General features: G+C 43.4%; 1 protein-coding gene across 1 annotated transcript; it reads left to right on the top strand.

Annotated features, from left to right (window-relative positions):
* Positions 1-7080: 7080 nt before the first annotated feature.
* On the top strand, positions 7081-20720 carry ATP6V1G3 (ATPase H+ transporting V1 subunit G3). Its single transcript, XM_019750817.2, has 3 exons — positions 7081-7236; positions 16756-16856; positions 20504-20720. Exons 1-3 carry the CDS (start codon positions 7155-7157, stop codon positions 20675-20677), a joined length of 357 nt encoding a protein of 118 aa, XP_019606376.1. The 5' UTR covers positions 7081-7154; the 3' UTR covers positions 20678-20720.
* Positions 20721-26907: the final 6187 nt, after the last annotated feature.

Genomic DNA, 26907 nt, shown 5'->3' with positions numbered 1-26907 from the left:
CCTAATTAAGCAGGTGCAATGCTCCCATTTCCCATTTCTCTTTTAGGTTGCAGTCCTCCAGCTTCTGGATTTTCCCTGTCTTTAGAAGTGTCCACGTGATATAGGTTTTAGGTTCACTTCTAAGCAAATTCAAATTAAAATTAGTCCAGGAGAAGAAACTAGCAAAAGCAAACACACAAACCCGCTGCAGCTTCTAATTAAGCAGGTCACTCATTCCGGTGTGATTTTTCCTTATTTACAGTTAAACAAGCAAAAACATTGGTCTGTTTGGATGAAAACACCTGCCCCACCTGCTGGACACTGAACTCTGTGCTTCCTGCCACAAAACCAGGATGCTTTATGGAGTTCACCTTCTTAAAAGACTATGAAACTATTATGAAAAATCATTGAATTATTATTCTATCAGCAAAATACTGCAGATGCTTTTCAGAGCTACAACAGTTGGCTGGAAATACAGAAACACATATTTAACATTTTCCTTAAGGTTCACCTCTGATTTGTAACTGTACTTCACTGGAACTCTTTTACTAACAATTCAAAAGAAAAACCAAACTATGCTAAAAGCACTTTGTAATAGTTCATGCTTTTGTATGTCATTTTGGTACAGCATATACAAAGCGCATGTATTTTTACAGTAGATAGATAGACATAGAAATATTAGTAGCTAAACTTTCTACATCTCAGATATTTTTCTAAGTGCTTCTCATATATCCAATCCTTTCATCTTCACAACTCAATTACTTTACAGTTGACGAACTGGAGGTACAGAGCAGTCGACTAACTTCCCCAAGGACGCACAGCAAACACATGGCAGAACCAGGCTCAAGAGCACATGGACCAATACAAACATTATATGAGCCACGTATGTAATTCTGAACTCTCTATTAGTCACAGTAAAAAAAGGTAAAGAGAACGATGCGATGAGCTCTTATACGTAATATTTCACCCAGTACAGCCAAAATGTTATTTCAACATGCAATTATTTTTTAAAAAATTGACACGATCTTTTGACACGCTCTTATGCATACTAACTACATTTTCAGCGTTCAGCAGGTGGTCACATTTACAGTACATCTCACTGTGGACGAGCTGCCCACAGCTGGCGGGTGTGGCTGCCATTTGGCACAAGCAGCTCCGGAGCCCAGACAGATTTTATATTATTTTTATTTGTTTGATGCTCGACATTGACCCATGTCAGGCTTTAAATTGATGGACCCTTCAGATTGGGTTAGTGGATTTCACTTACATAAATATACATCACTTCTAAACACTAATGCAATTATTTCGTGTCTGTTTTGACTTCCGGTGGAGCTATGAGCATGAGCTGAGAAGCAGTGCCTACCCCCGAGGAGAATGGGAACGTGTTTTATGCAGAAGAGCTGTCCCCAAGCTGCTCCTTGGCACCGTGTGCCTCAGTCCCCCTCTGCAGTCTCGGGCCCCTTCTCCCTCCTGCCCGTTTCCACCCATTTCCTCCTGCCCCAGACTGCTTTTCCAACCAACCTTCCCTCTGTGTGTGAGTTCCTAACACAATGAGCTTCAAGTGGTCCTCACAAGCTCCCTAACATCCTTGCACAGCTTCCTGCACTAACGTCTCTGTGCCCAGTACTGTGCCCAGTACTGCTTTGGCCAAGGGCAGATGACACCTTTGGAGCCAAAGCTGCAGGACTCAGAGTCTCCCAGCACCCAGACAATGCACCTGGGGACAGGGCTGTCCCAGGGCAAAGGCTGCGCTGGGCAACCCTTGCTCTGGGTCTGGCTCCTGGCACTTTCTCTTTGACACCTTCCCCTCCTTTTATTGAGGCTTCCTGAACGTTCTCCAGGGTCACCTGGGTAACTCAATGGGTACTTCTTCTTTCCCTCTCCTGTATACCCATGAAGGAGGAACTAGGTTCAAAGAGCATTTTGGACACTCATAGAAGAGTTAAAAAAAAAAAAAAAAAAAAAGAGAGAGCTCATGAAAGGACAGGATGGGGCGGGGGAAAGGTGAAAGAAAAGAGGAACACCACGCCTTCCATGCCTCCCCGACAAGTTTGTAGTGAGCGTGGTCATGGGCAGATGGTGTGCAAAGCAGTCTCGCTTCTCTAGAAGACGAGCTGGGGAACACCCTCTTCCCCCTTATCTTGTGATATCCTAAGTCCCCAGAAGCAATTTTTACCCCAACCCAGGGCACTGCCCCCTGGGACACCATCAATACAGCAACAGTGCTTCCGGCAGTGGGGTGTCTGAACCCTCTGTGACTCAAGGAACCCGCTTGCAGGCTACCCATGCTCAGCTCCCATCTCAAGCCCACTCGCCGCCTTCTCTGATAGGTTGGCAAACAGGCAGGAGAAGGTAATGCCAGTGGCTGTTGAGGATGGATGTCTACAAACACGTGTGTACACACCGCCTTCCTCCCGCCTCCCCTGCAGCATATAAACTGTCCAACGTGACTGCAGCATATTCAGTGCCTTCCACGCTAACCCATGAATGGCTCATCCCTACCTCTCTCAGCAGGAAGACAGAATACCAGGCAGAACGCACGGTGAGGGTCAGTGTTACATCCTGGTCCTGACTTGACCTTTCAGGAGCCAAATGTCTGGGACAAATGACCTGAGTCGCCTGTATCTCCGTTGCTTCATCTATGAAATGGGCAAAGTTGTGCCTGTCCCATTTAGTTCACGGTGTTACTGTGAAAGTCAAACGAGCTGTAATGCACATGCAAGTAAGTGTTCAGCAAAATGTCAAGCGCTGTGTGCACATGCTGAGTGCTGTGTGCTGTTGCTACTTCACAGTCACGGGGAGGGGGTGTCCCCCGCTGTAGGACACCGCAGGTACCCGTAGCACTGAGAAATTTACAGAGCTCAAGCCAACGGGTGTGTGCCCCATAGGCTACACGGATTTTCCAGAACTTATGACCTGTAGGCAGATCCAAACTATGACACATAAAAATTGCATTTTTTGCAACTTGTTTTCCTTTGATGGAGAGCTACATGTCACAGTTCAAGGGTGAAGGCTACTACCCTGATATTAAAGCCGAACATTGAGTGACTTGCTAGTCTATTATTCTTCACAAAACCAAGCACAGTGAGTGGCATATGTTATGGTTACAGGTTGATTGTCAAACAGAATGAAGCAAACATTTCAGGCAATCAGGAATATTTCCCAATTGCCTGTCACACCCCATTCACCGTTAGGCGAGTCAGCTGTCTGAGAGCCAGAAGGCCAGACGCTTTCCTTTTGTTCCTGTTGGTCTGTCAGTGGTTCTCAAACTTGAGGATACACGGAATTACTATACATGTCTTTGAAACAAACCAAAAAAAAGCAAATTCAAGTGAACCAAACGTTCCAGGGCTTCCAAGGGTTCTCGTACGTATCTCGACATGGGCAAGCCGCGGACTTCAGGATCTAAGCCAGCATTTGAAAGCTGCATGTCCACCCCAGGACGGCCAGTAAGAGTACTCAGTGCTACCACACAGATCCCCTCACCCTCACCACTCCAGCAGCTGACCCTGAGGACTTCCTATATGCCCGTCATTACAAAACACATCTTTTATTTATTATGTCTGACGCTCACAACAACAGACAAAGGTGGAAGGGAGGCCCTGCGACAGGTGTGCACACAGCGCTGAAGGTTATCGATGGAGAAGGGATCAGCAGGTCTGCGAGGTTCTAGAAAGTTCCGGCCTTTAAAGTAGACCTTGGAAGTAGGCTCTGAATGATTTCTTTTCTAAGCAAATAAGAGACAGCTCTTCCAGGCAGAAGGAGGAATCTGACTGAAGCTGCAGAGGAAGGCTTTTGGTGTTGAAGATAAAATGTGTAGCGTGGTTAACCCACTGGAGGGAGAGAGGGGAAGAACTCAGAGGATGAGACAGGGATAAGGAGAACCACGTCCCTCCCTAGTGGCAGAGATAAAAAAATAGAAGGTGCTCCATATTTGACTTATTATTTGTTTTACACGTCACTGCCCAGCCACAGTGAGTGTGTGACGTACATAATAGAGGCATCAGCTAGTTTTCTTTTCCTGAAAGACTGGAGTTCCCGGTTTTGAAATACCTAGAAGCTGCAAGGCTTCAGGAAACCAGGAATTAACCTCCTTTTCACTGCCGTTCAGATTCAAGGGCTAAACCAGCGCAGGCAGAAGGAGGAAGGAGCAGACTGTTAGCTGAACGAGGCAGAAGTGATGATGGAATGGGTGAGAAGAGGAAGTCTGAGTAGAAATGAAACTGCAAAAAAGAGAAACCAAAAAGATAGACACGGAACGCTGGCTAAATTTGTAATTGCAGTTATTCAAAACACTCAACATCAAATTTTTTTCAAGTGAAGTATGAGCAAAAATCAGAAGCGTTTCACTGTATCCCTTTCACATTCAACAACTGGATCTTTTCTAAAGGGCGCGGATTTTGTTTTTAAGATTTTTGTCATTTTTTAGTAACAGTTTTTTGTATTTCGCACTAGTAAAAAAGAAATATGCAAGTATTTTGAAAAGAGAATCAAAGAGCAGGGACCTAAATATACACTATATGAGTCCTGCATTTCCTTTTTTTTAAAGTTACTATGAGTAATACATCCATTTCTCTTTCCTCATCTGAAAAACCAAATCCCTTTCTAGTCCTTGGATTTTTTTATAAAAATGTATAATCGAATACCCAAATTTATCATTAAAAATAATAATGGCAACATGACATTATAATATGATAAGTAATAGTATTCATAAATTATGTTTCTGATAGGGTGACACATAGAAATCATAACGTTAACATGCCATCAAAATAGAAACCAGACACGATTTATGCCACTCGAATTAAAGAAGAGCGTATTATTTGGTTTAATTGCTAGGTGGCAGGAAAAACTCTTTCCTCACACAAATGAAGAGAAGGAAAACTTCTGTCATAAAGTTAGGAGTTACGGTGAGATCGTAAAGGAAATGTGATGACAATTTCCCGTCACTGATCCGTTCACTGCAAGTTACAGACGTGTAGACAGAGCCCACTGATACTACCGGATGCACTGACGTCCCCCCAAAGTGGTCATAACAACCGCCAGACTTTGCACACGGGATTCTGACAGGTGTTGGAGAGCTTCGTCAGACCAGAATTGAACCTGGGCGTTGCGAGTTCTGAGTGCGTCCATCAGCTTTTAGCACAATTATCCCCAATGTGGCCCACGGACGCCCGGGGATGTACGTGGTGATAGGAAGGGTCCCTGAAACACCGCTTGTACTTCACCTAATATATATCTTCTGTTCTAAGTAAATGTTTGAACATATATTGTCCTCCAATGTGCATATAGAGGATGTATATTGTCCTCTAACTTAAAATACACGCCCATGCACATTCTATCATTTACGCAAACTGACTAGAATGAAATAAAAACGAAGCGTCAGTGAAGGATGCGGTTTGGCCAGGAACGTGCGTCTGGTGGGAAAGGGAGGCCTTGGCCGGTGAGCATCTAATTACGTCACTTGTTCAAACTGTGACAAAGTCATGATTCTTCAAGCTTTTAGGAGACTGTGTTTTTCTATCCCAGAGGGAAGAATCATCTTCTCCCAAAGTCCTTCCAACCTAGTGTCTCACCAGTAACCTCACTCCACTCGACTTACCTTTCCTCTGAGATTCAGGACCAGGCCTCATTCGGGGAAATGCATCCAGGACATATTCAGTAAATACCGCTGGCACAGGATCAAAGCAAGTTCTTAGACCATGTCCGCCTAGCCATTCAGACATCACAGATGACCTCCATCCTCTCGGTTAGTAAAAAAGTGCTAAACCAAGGCCTAAACTGTGCCGGCTGGAGACTCAGGATCCACTCTCCACTCTGCCTTCACACGTCTGTTCATACAATGACAATGTGTGGTCACCAAGAGCTGTATCTGTTCACGTATCTATTTATTCCAGTTGTACTTGTTATTGTAATGACGCAACAAAATGCAATTCTATAAACTGACCCGATAGGAATGCAAAAAGAAAGACAGGTGATCCTTTGGGGAAAATAAGAAAGCTGTTCCTTTTGGAAAAATGTGCTAAAGGTTATGTTGTGATACAGGTATGGATGATGCGATGACTGAAATGCCAAGGGAAAATGACCACGAACGCCTCACGCGATGTAACTCTCAGATTGCATCACAATTATCTTTAAATCTGGGCCCCTAGTTAAAGAAATTGAACCTAGTTTTCCTGGGTGAGACAACAAAGGTACAGTTTAGAAAAGCACCGATACGTGAAACTCCAACCTTCAGATTATTTCTGGGTCATAAAACCTTTGGCCATACGAGTAAGTCAAAAGATTATGTTTGCATTCCAGACAAGACTGTTAGATACATCTAAATGATACTGTATAATCCTCCACTCTGACCAGCGTTCTCATTTGTCCAATCCCTACTGGATTGAACCAAATCAAGTACGATGGAGTTCCCTGGCCTAGCTGAAGACAACACCCAACATAAGAAGTGACTACTGTAAAATGCATGATTTTAGTTTAACTTCAAAACCTACAGCTATAATTTCCCTTATACTGGTTCAGTCAGTGCATAATTGATCCCTGGAAATGCAGCATATTACATAACTAGAGAGCCATGCAATTCCCCCCCAGAAATCCTTCTGTTCCTGTCACCAGAGGCCTGGAGAGAAAAGGGAATGGCTCCCTCGCCTATCTCCTGTGCACAGAGCCAGGAAGCCTCCTTCCCAGAAAAAGGTAAATAAATTTGTCCCAAGCAGATCGTTGAATCACCAGAAACAAATAAGAACCTAAAACTAGCAGTGCATAGACAGAGAACAAAGACAGATCTTACACCTTGAAAGAAAAGCTCGGTACACAAGTCAATATTTTCTGGAAGAAGGGGGAAGCCAATCTCCCTATAGATACCTTCCTCATGGTTTTTATAAGGAGACTCATCACCCCATTGAAGTCTCCGTGTTTCATCCAGAAGAACTGAAGTTCGCAGAAACCATAGGTCCTCAGCTTCCTCAGAGTGACTTAACTTGTTTTTCTGGATTCCACCCTTGGACTCCCCTAAGGGCCCAGCTCTCTGGCCCCGTCAGGCCATTTTGGAACCAACAGCAGTGTTTAGAGTTCACTGTTGACACCACAATCTGAGTTATGTGGTGATTTCCATAAGGATAAACAGACTTGTCCCTTCCCAGATTTCACAGAAGCCACTCGACCTGAAGCCAGCCGCCATGACCAGCCAGTCCCAGGGGATCCACCAGCTCCTTCAGGCAGAGAAAAGAGCAAAGGACAAGCTCGAGGAAGCCAAGAAGAGTAAGTCCCCATTCGGTGTGAACTCCGAGGGAGTTGTCACAAAGTAGAAGGTGGGGGTGGGTGCCGTGGGACGAGCTCGGAGCTCGGTGGCAGGCCAGCTCTGGTTCAAATCCTGGTTCAGACTCTGTCCCTGTGAGACCTGGGCCAGTTCCCTAAAACTACCCAGTCATAGTGGGGACAAAGTTCCCCAACTCAGATCCTTTCGAGAGGCCACATACAAAGTGAGACGATAACGGGCATTGAAGTCATGGGCGTAACTCTGGTTGCTGCAACTTCCCTGATGACACCACACCCCAGTGTCTCAATACTGTGACCGGCTAAGAGAGAAGCAACTTCCAGATGGGATTTCCTTGCTGGTGAGAAAATGTGAGCAAGTGCCCTCCCCTCTGAATGCATCTGTTCCTACTCCTGTGAAAGTATGACAATCAGACTTAAAAAGCCCCCTCCTGGTGGCTTTTCCTCTCCAGTGTTTTAAACTACTTCTATTTTAGTCTCATTTTCTACCTTTCTATTTAGTCATGTGTGTATACACTTACCCATCGAATGATCTCGATAAAGTCCAACCCCATTTAGTCTCTTTGCTGTTCACAACAGCCGCGTGAGTTGGGTATTACTATTATTCCCATTTTATGTCTGTGGAACCTGAGAGGCCATACTTTGCCAAAGGTCATCATTTTTTAAAATAGAAAATATCGTGCTAGGCACCAGGCTCAGTGTTGATTTTGCTTCCTTCTCACATGAGCTCTTTTTGCAAAAGGGGAAAATGATGCTTAGAGAAGAAATTACACAATCGCCCAAGCCCACACTGAGGGTAAATGGTGGAGGCGGGAACTGCATGGGCAAGACCTCAACCCCAGCATGACACAAAATGTGCCTTTCCTATGCTGGATAAACCTACCTCGCAGATCTGCAGCCCAAACTCAAGCTGCTTGGGCCAACACCTCTGCTTTTCCCACTTCCCGTTTCATCATTACTTCATCTGTAATAATGTGTGTCGTGAACTTCTTTCTAATTCGATCTAAAGTCCAGCAAGATAGGGGCCGTGTCTTAAAACTGTGGCTCGTGTAACTCTTCAGATGAATGTGGTGATGGGAGCAGAGCAGGTACAGACACAAGGTGGCTGAAAGGTACTGAGTGCGAGTGGGAACAGTACTTGACTATGCAAGAGGCAGGGTTGGGAAGCCTCTCGGGGCACTGGGGTTTTCGTGGGCAGGTCGATCATTTCCCTTTCGTAAAACAGCTGGATTTCCTGCACACTCAGCAATGTGGGCACCAACAAGCAAAGGAAAGGCTCTATGTGGAGGCACTAAGAGAGGAAAGAAGGAAGAAGATCTGGAGGCACACTTTACCTACTTCTCAATTTTTGTTTCTACAACACTCTATGCAAGTGCTTGCAAAATGGCATGAGTGCAGGGTGATTTTACAGAAAACAAAGCCGCTGGTTGAGACAGTGTAGAAAACTCCCTGACCCTTTATTCAAATTTCTTTAACCACATTTAAAATACCCAGAACAGAAGACCAACTTATTTTGAGATATGGAATAATTATGTTACCTTTGCTTCCTCATTATGGAAGAAATAAAGTGACAGTATTGAGCACATGTATAATAATGTTATTGGATGATTCAAATGATTTTTACCAAGCAGCTCTCCTTTTCCAAAGTCCTTAGATAAGAAAAGTATTGTGACTCACGGAACCTGTTTGGGTGGGAAGCATTCCAGCCCCAGGTTCCATAATTAGCCAAATGTGTTTTCCTTTCCTCATGAATATGCTGTCTGGGGACAATCTTCCCTCAGAAGCCAGGATTGGAAAATACATACTGTATTATTAGTACACAAAGTGTTCATTGTATCTGCCAATAACTTAAAGTCCTCGTGTGCTTTTTTCCTTGGTCTTTGTTCATGAATATTCAGGCAAATATTCAACCAGTACTAGAAATATCCAGGCCTTAGAAACGTTGTGAAAAATATTTTGACTTTCAACACCTGACCCCTGACTCAGTTTTCTAGAGAATGTTAGCCTGTCCCTTTACCTCGCGAAGCACAGGCTTGAGGCCAGTTGTCCCTGGAGAGAGCCATATTCTCACATAGCTTTCAGCAAGCAGAAGTGGGTAGCGATGGCACCCGCAGATCACCTTGTAAACCTTCTGTGGCCAAGTACAGTATGACTTTGTGTACCTGGTACTTTGTAACTTCTCTCCTACGTCACTAGTTTTTATTTCACTCATATATTGCATAGGATTTGTGGGGTGCCTATTCCCAAGCCACTCTGATGTACATACACACTGATGAAAAGACCTAGACTATTCCTTAAAGAATTCCCCAGAGAGACAAATGCATCCGTGAGCATGAGAGAAAGAGAGAGAGAGAGAGAGAGAGAGAGAGAGAGAGAGAGAGAGAGAAAATAACATGAAAGGTACACGTAGCCGTCATCTTTATAAACCCATATATTTCACTTCCTGTTTTTTTCCTTAAAGAGATTTATGGAGAAGCTGCCATACATGAGGGCCAGATAGAGACTCCGAATGAGAGTCTCCACAAAATCGCAGTACTGAACATCATGGTAGAAAGTGTGTGGTCACTTCCTCTTTCTTAAATCCATTCATTTGAAAGCCTCCCGGAAAACTTGCGCCTTGAGTCTTTGCTAGAGCAGGCCTCCTGAATGGACATTTAAAGAAGAAAGAAAGGGAGGGCGTGGGGGAGGGAGGGAGAGCACAAACAGAGCAACTCACATGTTCATCGTTTTAGGAAACCACAAGATTCATTGGCAGTAGCGTTTACATGTTGTGCTGCAAAATCATTCAGCTATTCCATGAAGGAGGCCTGCCTCAGATGCTGGGAAGGAGTTTCCTACACAGCTCACGGTGTAGCTGTGTCACCTTAGGGGTACAGATAGTGGCTGTAGACCTGGTATCAGGAACTGTCCCAAAGCCTGTTAGGTCCATGGAAACAGAGCTGACGGCTCCCGCCTCCTAAGACAGCTGCCTACTGAGAGGGACAGTTTGGAGGGTGAGGGTGGAGGGAGCAGGTTATGAACAGGCTTTAAAAGCTGGGATATCAGGCAGCACAGTAGAGAAACCACCACTTGGAAAAAAAAAAAAATGTTTGTGTCAACTTAAGTTTCTTGGTGGAAGTTATGGAGCATCTCTGAGCTTCAATCTTTTTGTGAAATAAAAACATAGCCAAGATGCTTTAAGGATCAGAAAACTCTACCTAAGATAGTAGAGTACAAACGAAACAGTTGTTTCTACTTTTAATAGATGGAATCAAACAACCGAGTCCCATTCTTTCTGACAACCGCAGCAGGGTCCATCCCCGAGGGGACGGGCACTGCTTCTGGCGGGATGTGTAGGAGAGCTCAGATCGTCGCTTCTGTTCCCTGATTATGGATTAAATCACATTTATGAGTGAAGACACTCACACGGATTTGTATATGCAAACCAGTCTCACTGTTGGGTTCAGTTTAGATGGCATCGCAGTGGATTGGCACTAGCTTTAAATGATCTCACTCGAAGTTAACATCTTTTGCCTAAAAAATGGTTCACTCATCAAAACATGAAAGTGGGTGTGTCAGGCCAGGACAAGTTACAGTGGTACCTCAGTTTTCGAACGTCTCCGTTGATGAACATTTCGGTTTACAAACGCCATAAATTTTATGGGTCTATGGTATCACTAGATAGTAAAATTCATGCTAAATCTGTGGTTTTAGGGGTTGATTTTAAAGGTGTGGAACGGATTAATCCATTTTGCATTACTTTCTATGGGGAAACCGTGCCTTGGTTTTCGAACGTTTCAGAACTCAAACGGTCTTCCAGAACGGATTACGTTCAAAAACTGAGGTACCACTGTACGTTGTTACAACGGAACATCGGACTTCACCTGAGCTCCAGGTCTGGGGTATCCATCGAGGTTGATTAGAAAGTCAAGGTCCCAACATCAGCAGGAGAAACAAAGATTTGTGTTTCTCTCAAATATGTGATCCTTTTACTTCTCACGGCTGGTTAGGAGAACCGTCTTTGTTTCATTTACACCCACTGCAAACTTGGAAAACTCCCCAGCTCTGTATTAACACCATTCTCTAATGCTCAACAGCACATAAAGAACCCATATTTTATTATTTCCGAACCTACGCCATAGCCTCTCCCACAAATAAACAATCTGTCTACTTTGGCAGCGGCAGAAAAATAGCATTTCTGTGTAACTCAAAATTACAACTTACATTATGGGATACAAATGGAAAGACGTGATAAGCAGTGCAGATGTGCAAATGTGGGTATTTGAGGAACCAAACAAGTAGGTATATCAGAAACATCCTAACAAATAGCAGAGGCCCCCAAAGGTCCCTTAAGCTTGCTCTCCTATGAGGCCCTCATTGAATTCTGCTTTAGTGCAAAATTAATACTTAAGAAAATATTTCTACTTAGATAATACTTGGCTAACACAGTAATGCAAATTAGTTGGTGTGGGTCTATAGGATGCAAACCATCCATATTTTTAAAAATCTGCTAATTGCCTATTTGTTCCCAAATATGCAGATATTCTGAATTATTTAAACAAGCCCCTTGATTTAGTAAAATTCTTCACTGTGCGAGGGGATATTTTGGTCCACGAAGACATGACTTTTAATAAACTAATAAAAGAGAAGTTGTTATATTAGAACTCCAAGGCCCTGTTTTGTGTGTTTTGTAGGCCTGTAAATACTTCCTCTTTCTTTATAGTCCACAGACTAATGGGGTATTTGTAAGTACACTGGACTTTCATTTCTTCAAGTGGGTCATATTAAAATAATAACCACGAAACATTTTCATCTATTAATACCATTTGGTAGTATTCCATCCACGACCTGCACAAAACTCCATATGATATTTTTTAATAAGGAAAGTCCAAGTAAAGGAAAAGCAAAGCCCAGACCCAGAAAGATGAATAAAATCAAATGGATCAGGGACAAACGAGAGGCTGGTTCTTTGTTTTCCTGGGGGCTTTTTAACTTTTCCAAAGTGTGTGACAGGAGAGCAAAATACAGCACTGTTTGAACCCGGGCTGGACTTGGTCATGATATTAACAACCCCCGAAGCCAAGAAAGGTTGCTGCTTTTGTCCTGCTTTGTTTTCTGAGTGGTAGAACGGAATCAAAATGGACCTTAGGAACAGGTAGACATCTCCAAACATGCCCAAAGTCCTCCTGGTTTTCCTAGCAAATCAAGGTTTCCTCTATTCTGTGTATGCACCTTTTTCTCAGGTGACACACACGTTCAGATACCTGTTCTTTCCACCGTGCTCAAGTGCCTGGCTTTGCCACCCATTCGCAACGGGCATTGCTGTCTCTGCATTTCTCATGCAGCCTCTGTATTAGTTCCCCAGGGCCCCTGTTAATGAATTCCCACAAACTACGGGGCTGAAAACAACAGAAATATATTCTCTCACAGCCCAGGAGGCCACAAGCCCAGACACAAGACGCCAGCAGGACTGGCTGTATCTGGGGACCCATCCCATCCCCAACTTCTGCTGATGCCACAATCCCGGCGTCCCCTGGATGGAGCCACATCGTTCTAATCACCGCCTCTGCCATCACATCGTCTGTGCTCTCTGCATCTCTCTCATCCCTGAATGCTGCCATCCCCCAGGCTAAGACCTCAACCCTTTCGTCTCCTCATTCTGTTTCGTCCCCTCCATTCCCGTCAAACCCCACTGCTCAGACTCAGACAGCAGATGAGCCGGTCTCTGGGTCCATTGCAGACCTTTCTGCTAGATCCCAAACTGGTCTGTCCAGCTGCCTTCTGGATATCTGCACCCAGATGTCCTTGGGGAAGATGACACCAGATGTCCTCGGGGAAGGTGACACAGGCTTCTCTGGTGACAGACAGCCAGAGCTTCTCCTGAAACTCACGCTTTACTCCCCACGCTCCTTCCTAGCGAGAGGCCGCGGGCAGCTGGGCCCACCTTCCTAATAATGGTTACACATGACTACGTACGCTTGGTGTAGCGCGTGACACACATTTGTGCAGCTGCTGCTCCTGCCTTTCCGCACTAGATTATTAAATCCGTTCTGTAGATGAGAAAACTTGGGTTCAGAAACTCTAACGTGCTCAAGGCTGCAAAACTCCTGTCTTATTCTGCGACTAGTGTCTCATGTTGAGTCCTGTTCAAATTGGAAAATGAAACCCCATCCTTCCCCTCAGAAAAAGGGTCCAGAAGCATGTTAGCAAGCCAAGCAACAGAGTGGCATTCTCTGTGTGTCCAGGGACCTTTGGCACATTGGACTCAGTCCACATGTCCTCTTGTCACCAAGAAGCCAAGAAGGCCCACCCGAGAACTGCCCCCTGCCTCCCACACAAAGCACAGCTCTAACGTGCTCAAAATTGATGTTCCAATCCTGTCCTTACAAATCTCCTGAAAATCCATCAAACAGCTTCCTCTCCTTTTTTTCCGCCCCTGTGGCATGTATCTCAGCGATGGTTTGTTGGATGTAGAACATCTCTAGCTGCGTAACAAGACGCATGTCTAAAAATGAATGAATTCACTAAAGGGGGACCGGTTACAAAGAATCCCCTAAAATATCTCCCTGCCTTTTTTTCTAGTCCCCAAAATGGACTGCCCATCCCTGTGTCTATCCTGGCTCATCTGTCTGTCCTGCTTACTGTCTCCCACCTCAGAAATCTTTCCTGACCGCCCCTCGCAGCCATCCCTGTGTCCCGGTCTGCATACCTAGACCTATTTCTTATACTTTTGACTTAACTCTGATAATATGAGATACGACTATTGGGGTGGAGGGGGAGCACAGATCCCATAGGTTTTTAGCAGGTGTTTCCATAAAGGTGATGATTTTTAATGGTCAGGGAACAAGCAGAACCAAGATTTGTGCTTCACTGTTCTCCTGGTGGATTTCGTGTATTCTTCACAATTCTATGTGTTTTGCAAATTTCCCTTTGGAAGCTGGAGCAGCATGGACGCACTTCCAAAGGGCAGTTTATTTACATCACGGGTGGCCAGTGGCACATTACGTGTGTTTCTCTATCCTCTCTTCCTAGCCCTATGCATAATGTACAGTAGACGTCCAATAAGTATTGAATGATGGATGAATGAGCGAAAATCATCCTTTCTGGCACAGTTCTTTCGGGCCTGCTTTAGCAGTATTTAAAATCAGGATGCCTAATGTAACCACATTTTCTAAAACGAAAATCAGACATTTGGCCTGACTAGCCTGTGTGACCTTGTAGGAACTTGGGGACCTAATATTTAATGGTCACGTTTAAAATTGGCACTGCCCCATGTGGTTACCCCAATGTGTGATACAGAAGGTACTGAGAAAGACGAATGTAGACCCCTTTGGGTTCACAGCAGCCATCTTTTCCACGCGTATGGAGAAAGAGGTCTAATTTTCAAATTTGGAGATCTTCGCGCACAGATACGAAGCAATCCAGAGGATAAGCTGGTGGATATGATGAGTGCATTTTGCTCCACCTCTGATGAAACGGCGGGCTTTAGGCTCCAGCCTCTCCCACTGGATTGAATCAGGGATGGCGTCTGCAGCTCTCGCCCAGGCAGCTGCTGAGTCTAGCCAGAAAACGGCTGTGCCGGCAGCGGTCTCCCTGTGGCTCTCCTATTTAATTGAATGAGAACCAGCAGGTGACTGGTGCCATGACGGGGGGGTCACAGACACTCTGAGCCTGTCACTGTGTGACGGGGCTAATATACAGCCTCTTAAGTGGAGTGCTGGATTCTGCTCAGGGGTAGGGCATACAGACCTCTCCCTGTTATTATTATTATTTTTTTTTTTTTTTACGGGCTAGAGTCATGACTTTGAAACCAAAATGTTTATGTATTATAGAACTAAGATGGAGAGGAATGATGTTTTATGTGATTTATTTTTATACAATAGTTACGTATCCTACAATCTATCATTACTAAGAAAATGTGACTACATCTTAAATGTATTTTTATCCTAATGTTAATGAGTAGTAACGATAAGACAGTAGCCTGGGATTAAAACAATAGATTTCCCTACCCACATACCACCTATTTCTTCCGTGAAGAGTAAGTTTGGTTGCCACAAAATAGTTATACCGGTAACTGCGGAGAATAAAGGCATCTGTACATACGAAATGACAATGAGCGTTAATGAAGAGGGAAAAGGTAAGCATTGCTGGTAATGAGCCCTAAACCTCAGGCTTCAGAACAGCACTCATTTTCAGCAGACCAGGGATTTTAAAGAGAATAAAGACAGACATAAATATCTGTTCTGAATGAGGTCTGCTGAGACCCATTCAAGGGTAATAGGCATTAATTAAAAGAGACACATTTCAATCTATCTTTTATATATACATCTATAGAGACATACAGTGACTAGCAAAGCAGCTCATACCCAAGAGGAAGGGAGATTTAAAAACCATCTACACTCAAATGCTACAAAGGTGTCTAACAACAAAAGCACATGAAAACATGTACCTACATGACAGATAAAAATTTATGTTAAGATTTTCTTTTATGCTACTTAATCAGAACACCGTTATTTAGTTCAAAGTCTACATAATCTAACAAACCCTTGGCAACAATTATAAACAAAAGCTTGAGACATTATCAGAGAAAAGAAACTATGTGAACTTAAAAGAATGAAGGTGTTTAACTGAAATGGGAAGACAAGAAACACAGTTTCTTTAAAGTTTTAATGACCACAAAGCATTAGAACGTAACCCCTCAGAAGGTGGTAGGTAGTGGGGGCGTAGCCGCAATTAATATTAGTCTATAACCCCCCAAACTTCCTCTGGTTGTCCAAAAAGTCATGTGCTGAGCTAATGATCCCCACAGCATTGAATTTGTCTGAAACTTTCATCTACGTCGCTGTCTGCTGGCTTAAGGCTTACACCTTTGCTCTTAATAAAAGAAAAGAGAGCTACTTAACTAAACTCCTAGCCATTAAAAACAATTGGTTTTACAACCACTTTCAAGTACCCCCTCAGAGAAAGCTACTGGAGGAAAAAAATATCTACTTTGATGTGCTGTGGGGCTTAATCAGACATTCTAGAGTCAAGAAATGGCAAGGAAAACAATCCCAATAAAATGCTTTAAAAAATTGTAAGTCAGTTTGATAGAGTCTGAGTTGCATGTTTGTAGGGTTTGGAGCTCCGCCAGTGTTAATCGGATCCAGCTGGTGTGGACTGAGGGATTCCTGGCAGCAAATCAGGACAGAAAATCTGACCAAATAATGTCTTTTCGAGTAAGTGACAGCGAAAATCTGTTCTCTGGCTGTTAACTGCTGTGAGTAAGTGGGCAGATATTTTATTTAAACATGTAAGTGTGAAAGAACGTTGTCATTTCCATGTTCTAAAAGAATCCAATGTGGGGGAAAAAGGAATTTTCCAATATCTTTTTTTTTCTTTTTTTTTTAGTGAAGTTTGCCATTCTAGAAAAAAGTTCATCAAAAAATAATGCAGACCTCACCTTGTATGTTTACAAATCCAGCTGGACAGTCCATGCGTATTAAAGAGAAATAGCATGTCTTTTATGCCACTGTTAATTTTCAGGAAAAGTGAAGCGAATAAAGCAAGCTAAAGATGAGGCGATGGTGGAAATCGACCAATACAGGATGCAGAGAGATAAGGAGTTTCGAATGAAACAATCTAAGGTAAGTCAGAAAGTCAGCACTGGCTTTCATGCAGCATAGACTATAAGATTTTAATATTCATTAGGTGCTGTGCAGAAAATACACTGGCTCAAGCAGATATAGTTCAACCAAGGCTGAACATCCAACTAAAGCTTAAACATTACCAAATTACTGATTTTTCATTTTCCATGTCAAGGCTTTTTGATTTGTTACCTAAAATGTCAATCAATCGTTACTCTCTCACACATATTATATATTAAAAATCATATTCTCAAACATACAAACTGAAGGGACTGGTTATCAAGTATTATTCCTACCACTGATGATTCACTAGCATATTTCAGTAAGAAAAAACTTCAGAAAACATAGTTTTTGTCAATTAATGTTTACTAGTAGAATCAATGAAAAGTGTTATACAATGTTACAAAATGAGTTGGTTGGGCCAAATTTCCTTTGGTGAATTCAAGGTTTACAAATGACCAAAGTAGATATTCTTACAAATTGCTGGAAAGTCTTCTAGTGTTGCCTTATGATTTCCTTTCAGCTGGCTGGGGTCATTCAACAAATCTTTCATGAAAGTATAAAGAAAGGCTTTTTCCTACACGAGCATTTTAAAAGTATCTGTTTACAATAAAAAATAAATGTGTGAAGTTTTCAGAGCCAACACCCTCCTTTCGTGTTGTGACATGGACTAAAAGAAATTATTAAATTTCCTGTACCATAACTAAAGTTTATATGGTATTTTCTTTGGGCCTCAGTAAAACTATAAATAAAGCTCTGTGCAGAAGCCGGACTTTGCAAGACAAACTCCACGCAGCTGGGAAATCTCTCCGTTAAAACTTTGATTTTAGTGCGAGAAGATGTGGGGCTTGTGTGGGATCAGGTAAATTGTATCCCAGAGCAGGCAAACCTTTTCCAGATTCTTAAAATAAAATGTCCTTCTTAGAATCAAGTGAACCACTCAGCAAAAATAAATTCTTCTTATCAATATTTGTAAAGAGGAATCAGAAAATCCATTTCCATCCATGAGTATACAGCCGTCTGTGACTGGCCCTCGGCTGTCTCTCTCACCTGACGGCTCTGAAAACGGCACGCACTTACTTTTTACTATATGCTGGAGATTGTTTTGAAATGCTAGTGTAGGAAAAAGCATGTCTTTATATTTTCATGAGAGATGTATTGCACAAAGCCAGCCAGGTGAAAAGGAAATCATAAGGAAACAAGCAGAAGATTTTCAGCAATGTGCAACAGGATCTACTTTGGTCATTTGTAGCATCATCTCCTGCCTGCGTCTCTGCTTGTTCTAGCCTAACCATGTCTGTCTTCCTGTTGTTTCCGAAACAGCCTGAACACGCCACTACCCCAGAGCCTTTGCACAGGCTGCATCTGCTCCCTGAATCCTCTTCTTTTACAGACACTTTCCTCTTTCCTTTATCTCTGCTCAGCTGTCAGCTTCTCGTCCTGATCACCTTATCTAAAATCGTGTCTCATAAAAAAGAAACGAATTTCCCCCTTACAGTTACAGCATTTATCACTACTGGCTGTATTACATATGTACATTTTGTGCTTACTGTCTATTTTTCCTTCCGGACTCTAAGTACCAAAATGGCAGGTCTTTTGTTTTGTTCTCTGTTGTTTTCTTCAATATGGGAATCATGTCTGTCCATAGTAAATGCACGATACATTTTCGGTGAAAGAATGAATCAACATTTATTCTATGCCTTTTTTTTTTCCCCCCTCTTAAGTCCTGTCATAACCATGACGCTTAGGACCTGAGAAAATAATCATGCTTAACACCAACCAGCTTGTATCATTCTGTGTAGGAGATTTCTGAGATCTGTACTACTCGTTTCAAGGAATAACAAAACTGACCCTAAGTGTAGAAAGTGGTTAGGGTGAAATCTCGAACTACTGTTTCTCCAGAAGCATCTCAAGGTGTAAATCTGGTTGGAGATGTTTGTTCTCTGCTTGGGAGGATAATTAAAACTGCTCATCCATCGCTCTCCTAATTAGAGCCCGAAGCCCGTTTTACAGCTAGTTGATCAAAGGCGCACAGAGAAGGGTCAGCAGGCTTAGGTCTCAGCCACCTCAAGCATATTGTAACGCCGTCGGCACAGCCCGTCCCTTGTCTGGACCTCCAAGAGTCAGACATACTGCTTTTCCAGTTCAGTCTCATCATTAATCCAGGGCAAGGAGGCAGACTGGGAGGAGACTCAAGAAACCAGTTTTCTACTGCTGGAGGCGTTCCACTTCCAAGTCCCTTTTTTTGTTGACCTTTAACTCTTGTTATGCTTTTTTTTTTTTCTTAAGTCTCCTGACATCAGTTGAATCAGATATCCCAATGTGGGTTGGACATCAACAAATACTGTTGGATCAAAGGTTAACTATTCCCTTGCTTATCATTTCTACCCAACATAGCTTCTACTGAAGAAGGTATTACATGGCTAAAAAGAACTGTAAACTACAGTGAAAAAATTAAATCTGTTGTTAATGCAACAAAAGTTAGATGGACCATGGATCTAAATGGGACCTGACAATGGTGGCTTTGGGCATACTGGAGATTTTTAGATCTTTAATCTTTTTTCCTAAATTCATATTGTGAAAGCATTCTGTTTCCTTGAAGGAACCACAGACTTGAGAATGTGAAGCGGTGTGCGGGTGCTGACCCTCGGCTTTCCCTTAAACTGGAACATTTGCACAACTTACAAAGAAACCTATGGAGTGTTGAAAGATTTCCCCCACACCATCAGTCATTACACTGTAAAGCTGCACACGTCAGTCTCAACACTGAAATTTTGAAAATTAAAATGGAAAAGTGCTTTCATAGCACCCTTGAACCAAATGTACCATTACCTGTCACATAATTATCAACTTCTAATTTATATCGTGTCCCAAAATGCCAGACAGCAGGCTTCTGCCAGCAAGAGCAACGGAACCCAGGTAATGAGATGCCTGGCGATCTACTCGTCCTGTTCAGTTCAGCAAACGTGGACTGAGCAGATCCTTTGTGGCAGGCAGTGTCTGAAGCCCTTACAATTCACCAGGGAACAAATGGCCCGTACCCTTGCCCCTGTGGAGTTTCCATTCATTCATTTAAAGACCTACATGGCGTAAGGAAGATATGCCTGTGCCTGTGAAAGTCTCTTACAGGGCATATTGGGATATACTGGGCATTTTCAGCATCTTCCTGAAAAACAGGATCTAATAATTCAGATCATGTATTTTAAAAATTGGCCAACCAGTTATTGGCTGTTTAAAAACCAGCAAAACTGGGTTCAATGATGTCTTTCAACTCTTCATTGAGAAAGTAAGCAATAGGGAAGACACAAAAAACTGAATGGAAACTTATAAATACATGCAAATGCGATGAAAAATCTTCTAAGCATGATACAATGACTGTGAACTTGTATTGGATTTGTACGGTGCAGAGGTCAGCTTATAAGTAGAAGCAATCTGCCCCGGCAGTTTCCATTTTTTAGGAAACTTTATCCATCCCACTCATGGTATTGGGAAATCCCATCCATTCTCTGATCAAATACTGGAAAAATAATACATAAAGTGTACACTATCGAACAATCATAGATGAGTAGGCCAAATTTAACTTACGAAACAATTACAGTTTAATGTGATGTCTAGTGCAGTGAATTCCGTGTGTTATATTTTGGTAGATAATGGGCTCTCAGAGTAATCTGTCAGAAGAAATAGAAGAGCAGACCCTGGAGAAGATCAAAGAACTGCACGGAAGCTACAACAAGTACATGGAAAGTGTATTAACACAAGTTTTGAACATGGTCTGTGACGTGAAACCAGAAATCCACATGAACTACAGAGCCACCAACTAAATGTGCCCCTATTGCTTAATAAAGGATGTGTGTGTGCCACCTGGCTGCTTGTGGCTTCGTGTTTCCATTGAGAGATTTGAAAGGTAAACCCTACATTTACTAGACATCTACAGATTGCAGTGTGACATAATTCACACATTAGCACTGAATTTAGAAGTAAACAAATAAAAAGTTGTTACCTCTTTTCTGGTAGCAGGTTAAATGACCTTGTCCTTTAACTTGAAGTCAGGAAAGCAGAGTAACATATTTTCTGACACTTGACAAAAACTTGACTACTTTTTGGGTGTGTGACGGTTTGGTTCTGTGTTTTTCTTCTCCTTTTCACCAAGTTTAAAAATGTGTTCTTAGTTGCAGTTGTTAAAAAGATCATTTTTAAAAGAGGATATAATCATGATTCTCATACAGATAGAAAGTAAACAGATGTCAAAGATTCCATTTAACTCATAAGTTAATGAGGAGACCACTAAGATGCTGCCACTAGTTCAAAGGAGCATGCTAAGAACTTCATAGAAAGAAATTGGATGGATGGATGGATGGATGGATGGATGGATGGATGGATGGATGGATGATGGGTGGATGGATGGATGATGGATGGATGGGTGGATGGATGATGGATGGATGGATGGATGATGGATGGATGGATGATGGATGGATGGATGATGGGTGGATGGATGGGTGGATCGATGGGTGGATGATGGGTGGATGGATGGGTGGATCGATGGGTGGATGGATGGATGGATGGATGGATGGATGATGGGTGGATGGATGGGTGGGTGGATGGATGATGGATGGATGGATGATGGGTGGATGGATGGGTGGGTGGATGGATGGATGGATGGATGGATGGATGGATGATGGATGGATGGATGGATGGATGGATGGATGGATGGATGGATGGATGATGGATGGATGGATGATGGGTGGATGGATGGATGGATGGATGGATGGATGGATGGATGGATGGATGATGGATGGATGGATGGATGATGGATGGATGGATGATGGGTGGATGGATGATGGGTGGATGGATGATGGGTGGATGATGGATGGATGGATGGATGGATGGATGATGGGTGGATGATGGATGGATGGATGGATGGATGGATGGATGGATGGATGGATGGATGATGGGTGGATGATGGATGGATGGATGGATGGGTGGATGGATGATGGGTGGATGGACGATGGGTGGATGATGGATGGATGGATGGATGGGTGGATGGATGATGGGTGGATGGATGATGGGTGGATGATGGGTGGATGGGTGGGTGGATGGATGGATGGATGGATGGATGGATGGATGGATGGATGGATGGATGGATGGATGGGTGGATGGATGGATGGATGGATGGATGGATGGATGGTGGATGGTGGATGGATGGATGGATGGATGGATGGATGGATGGATGGATGGATGGATGGATGGATGGATGGATGGATGGATGGATGGATGGATGGATGGATGATGGATGGATGGATGGATGGATGGATGGATGGATGGATGGATGGATGGATGGATGGATGGATGGATGGATGGATGGATGATGGATGGATGGATGGATGGATGGATGGATGGATGGATGGGTGGATGGATGGATGGATGGATGGATGGATGGATGGATGGATGGATGGGTGGATGGATGGATGGATGGATGGATGGATGGATGGATGGATGATGGGTGGATGGATGGATGGATGGATGGATGGATGATGGGTGGATGGATGGATGGATGATGGGTGGATGGATGATAGATAGATAGATGAGAGAGAGAGAGAGAGAGAGAGAGAGAGAGAGAGAGATAGCAGTGGGTTACATAACTATCCTCGCTGCCTAACCTCATCTAACCAGATGTTCTTCTCTTTCAAGTATAATTTTTACAAGAAAAAAACTAAATGAAAATTAAAGAGCTGCTCACATAGCTGTTTAGGCTAAAATAAACACATAAATGAAACCTCCCGGAGACATAGTAGGTCAGAACATGTTATGAACTGACTGTTTGTGTCCCTTCAAATTCATCTGCTGAAGTCTAATCCCCAGTGTCCTGGTATTTCCACGTGGGTCCTTTGGGCAGTAATTACATGGTAAGGGTGGAACCCTGGCCAATGGGATTAGAGCCCTTACAGAAAGAAGCTGGGCAGCCAGCTCCCCTGCTGTCCTGTGACGACATAAGGAGACGGTGGCCATCTGCAACCTGCAGGAGGGCTGTCACCAGAGCTGACCATGCTGCACCCTGACCTCCGACTCCCAGCCTCCATGGCTGTGAAAACTAAGCTGCTGTTACTTATAAGCCCCCCCTTCCCTGTCAGTGGTACTTTGTTAGAGCAGCCCCCAACCGAAGGCAGTGTGCCATTAACTCAGTAACCTAGACAGCAACAGCTAAATCCTTGTTAAGTGCCAGGTACTGCAAGTGTGCCTGCCGTCTAAGTTATCTTCTTCCCACTGTGGAGGGGAGCATGGGAATCCCCGTCTACAAAACGGAAGACGGTGGTCGGAGTGGCAGTGGTGCCACCCACTGGCCTCTGACGGCAGTGTCCCCACTCTTCCTTATGTACCAGGCTGCCTCCCCGAAAAGTTCACTCACATCACTAATATGCTCTGATTTTCCAGGAACTCGTACAAATTTTAGCTCCGGTCCAAACAAAATTTAATTAGTAAGTTTTGTTACCAAGTGATTCCTGTATCTAGTTCCAAACACAAACTGAAGTGACTCTAATCGATCATTGTTTTAGATTACCCTAGACTTAGATTGTTTAGTAGGTTTCCCTTCAACAAAGTTAATATTTTTACCGCCTACTTTAAAATCTCAGAAATATTCAATTTTACATTCACATTTGCTAAAAGAGAGAAAATTTTAACTCCACGTGTTTCTCTATGTTCCCAACTTCTGGGGCGAGAAAAACCAACAGGGTAGTTTGTCGGCTTTCTGTCATGGATTTGCTCATTGACTAGAGAACTGGAGAGTTCCATCACTGTGTCCCACAGAACTGAGATGTGCCAAACAATGCCTGCAACGGCACATTTGAAACCTTATTGTGTGCGGGGAAATTCTGAAAAAACACAGCCTGTGATTTACCTTAAATATCTCTGAAAAACATCTTAATGCCTAATCTCCTGAAAACCATTAAGATGTCAATTTTCTGGATGGAAAAGGCTAGAATACTATGTCTGGCACACCCAAGTTACTAATAAGTCCCTCAGGCTTCACAGAGATAGGATAATGGTTTAGGCTTTAAGTACTATAGAAACGCACTAAAATCAGTAGAGGGCCCAGACAACAGTGACGGAGACTGGCTGTCCAGGTGTATGTGTCTGGTCTGGTTGCTCTCTAAGGTCCCATTGTCAACTCACGTCATCTCCCTGTGCCTCCGATGTTTTTTTTGTTTTTTGGGTTTTTTTAAATGTTTTTAAAAGACAAAACGGTGTCAAACTAAATGATCTCTGTTGGCCCTTCAACACTGATTTCTGCATACTCAATCAGACCGATTTCACAGACCAGTATTCACTACTCAGTTTCCTCATCTGTCTCCGTGATATCTGTTAATGCTTGCCAGCGGCCCCACATCTGTGCTTACACGCTCTTTGGCAGAGTATGCGCCGACCCCCAGCATCCCAGAGTTTCTGTAACTCACATAGTTTTACATTCAAATACAGTTTCAAGTCTTTGCCTAACTCATGAGTCATCTTCCAAGAACGCACACTCTCAGGGATGGTCGCAGTACCAAGGTTTAGCTCATTGCCATATGTAAAAGGTTTTACATATTTCAGCGGTGACTCACTTATGATAGCTTTCTCAGCCTCACACACAAAGAAAGGTTACTTTTTTGCACGTGCATGTATCCTAAAATGCTTTTTCTTCACGCAGAAGTGGACTCACCTAAGGAGGTTTTGACTCCCCCTCTGTCCTCGTTTTGATCAGAAAATACAAAATGAAAAGTGACTCCATGAAGCCCTTACCCATGTCCTGGCACCTGAAAACACAACACTATGATTTACAGAAATGGAGGGGAATGAAGAGGTTTCAGGCCAAGAAGTGCCACCAATAAATCAGCACCATTATTGTCTAGATGGACAGAGCTAGCAGAATAGAGTAAAGCAGAATATGCAAAGTGATCCAGGTCGTCCTTCCAGTTTAAGATGAGGTGCACTTGGAGGGCGTGAGGTCCCCTGTGTCCTCAAACCAACTGAACCCCTGCGATGACACTGTGAATAGAAAGCATATTTACTCGGTAGCACATGTGACAGGTAGCTCCGTATTTAAGGGGACCGACCATCCCTGCGATGAGACTTTGGATTAATCTCCCACAGTTGTCGGTTATTAATGGTGACCTGGAACATGTTAATAGCCCTCTGTGTTCTAGTCCCTCGTTTGTAAACCAGAAGGGTGACAGTGTCACCACTGGAGCTACTGGAAGTCATAAATAACCAGATGCCCACAAAACGCTCTGAGTGCTACCCAGCACAGGAGTGACACACAGGAGTTTATCATCATAATGACAATTATGATCATTACAGTTGAAAAGAGCTAAGCCAAGTAAACTGATCTAAGGATAGAGAGTGTGGAAGGGGGTGCTGAGGTGGGGCTGGCAGAAAACTGCTGTCATTTACTTCTGCAGCCAGTTTCAGCACACGGCTATGAAACGGTTTTCATTTTTAAAGTGAACTAACTGTTCATCTTCGGCTATGTAGGATCCAAAGAAACAGCAATTTAATAGTGTTTTCTATGCCAGTTGTGGAAAAGCATCCACAACTGTTAACTTGTTATCATTTATATGAATGTGTAATTAATTATAAGAACATATGTGTTCCACCGACAGACAAACCCCGAGGATATTTAACTGCAGCTCACAGTGAATGCGAGAACCTGGCCAATATTCTAAAGGCCTGTCTCCCAGTGAATTCACAGTTTGTTGTCACAGTTCAGATACATGCCTTCCTAAGCAACACTGTAAATATGTCCGAACAGCCCAAATAAAACCACAGCACCGAATGTGACATGCGTTTCAGTCTGCACAAGAAGCAAACTCCCCACGGTGACAATACCAGGCTCAGTTGGCAAAGTTCAAAAGAGCTAGGATTTTGCTGATTGAAACTTGAATAGGACACCATTTATGAAACGACTTAGAAAATGGTCTGTGACCACACAGAGAGGAAAGAGGAAACCTCAGGCAGTAAATAAATATATACCAACACCACAATACCGCCCCAGCTACGAAATGAGTAAATGTGTCAAGTGAAAACTAAGCAGTACCACTTTTTAACTCCAGTTAAGGCCTTGCTAGTGGTGAGAGAGGCCATTCAGGAGTGTTAGTGACAGTATTAACAAGTGAAATAAACACATGAAGATGGTGTCTGCAAAACTAGGGTCTTCTCTCTGCCTAGGTTCTCTTTCCTCCTCTATCTGGCAAATCCTCCTAGTTTTTCACGGTAGCATTTAACGCGTTCTCTCATCTGCGAGGTCTTACCCCACTGCCTCCTTGGGGACTTTCATAGCCTCTATTACAACACTGCCCATGTTGTATGCAGTCACATGTGTCTTCCCCATGGGTGGGGATTCCTCAAGGGCAGACGCTATGTCCTGCTCAGCATTACCGCCTAAGGCTGACCGCCATGGCGTGGGTTAATGATTAATTAACCAACTGAATTGCATAGTAATCAGCAGCTTGTTATGACATGAGAACCACTTCTCCTGAACAACAGGAATTTCGCAGAACTAGCAGTGAAAACATGTTTTAGAATTTCCTGTTGGTCTGCCAGAAAGACAAAGAAACCCCCAAAACTGAGTTGGCTAGGAGCTAGCAGTGGGGGATGCTGCAAGAGAGAAAAGCAGAGGTGGACAGAAGATGCAGAAAGCTAGAGTTCTGCATCTGGGACAGGAGGCTCAAACTGCTGCTGGAGGGGTTAGAAGGGTGGCTAATGAAGGACCCTTTAGACCAGGGGTGTCCAAACTTTTTTCAACGCTTTTCACCAAGGGCCATATGCGGTAAAATACACAAACAGCCGGGCCACTCACTCGAGGAGAAGTACGTATTGCCTCACCTGGTTTATTTAAGTAAACTAAATATATTTTTGGAATTTGCTGCGGGCCAATTAACAATGGATCGCGGGCCGCAGTTGGCCCGCGGGCCGCAGTTTGGACGCCCCTGCTCTAGACCATGCTGAGAACTTGTTCTCTACCTGAAATGGATGTGAGGCCACTCAGCAAAGAGTAACGTAATGAGAACTGCACGTG

This window comes from Rhinolophus sinicus, linkage group LG12, assembly GCF_036562045.2.
Source record: "Rhinolophus sinicus isolate RSC01 linkage group LG12, ASM3656204v1, whole genome shotgun sequence".
In the NCBI taxonomy this organism is placed as follows: Eukaryota; Metazoa; Chordata; class Mammalia; order Chiroptera; family Rhinolophidae; genus Rhinolophus; species Rhinolophus sinicus.
This window is presented reverse-complemented; position numbering and strand designations above follow the sequence as displayed.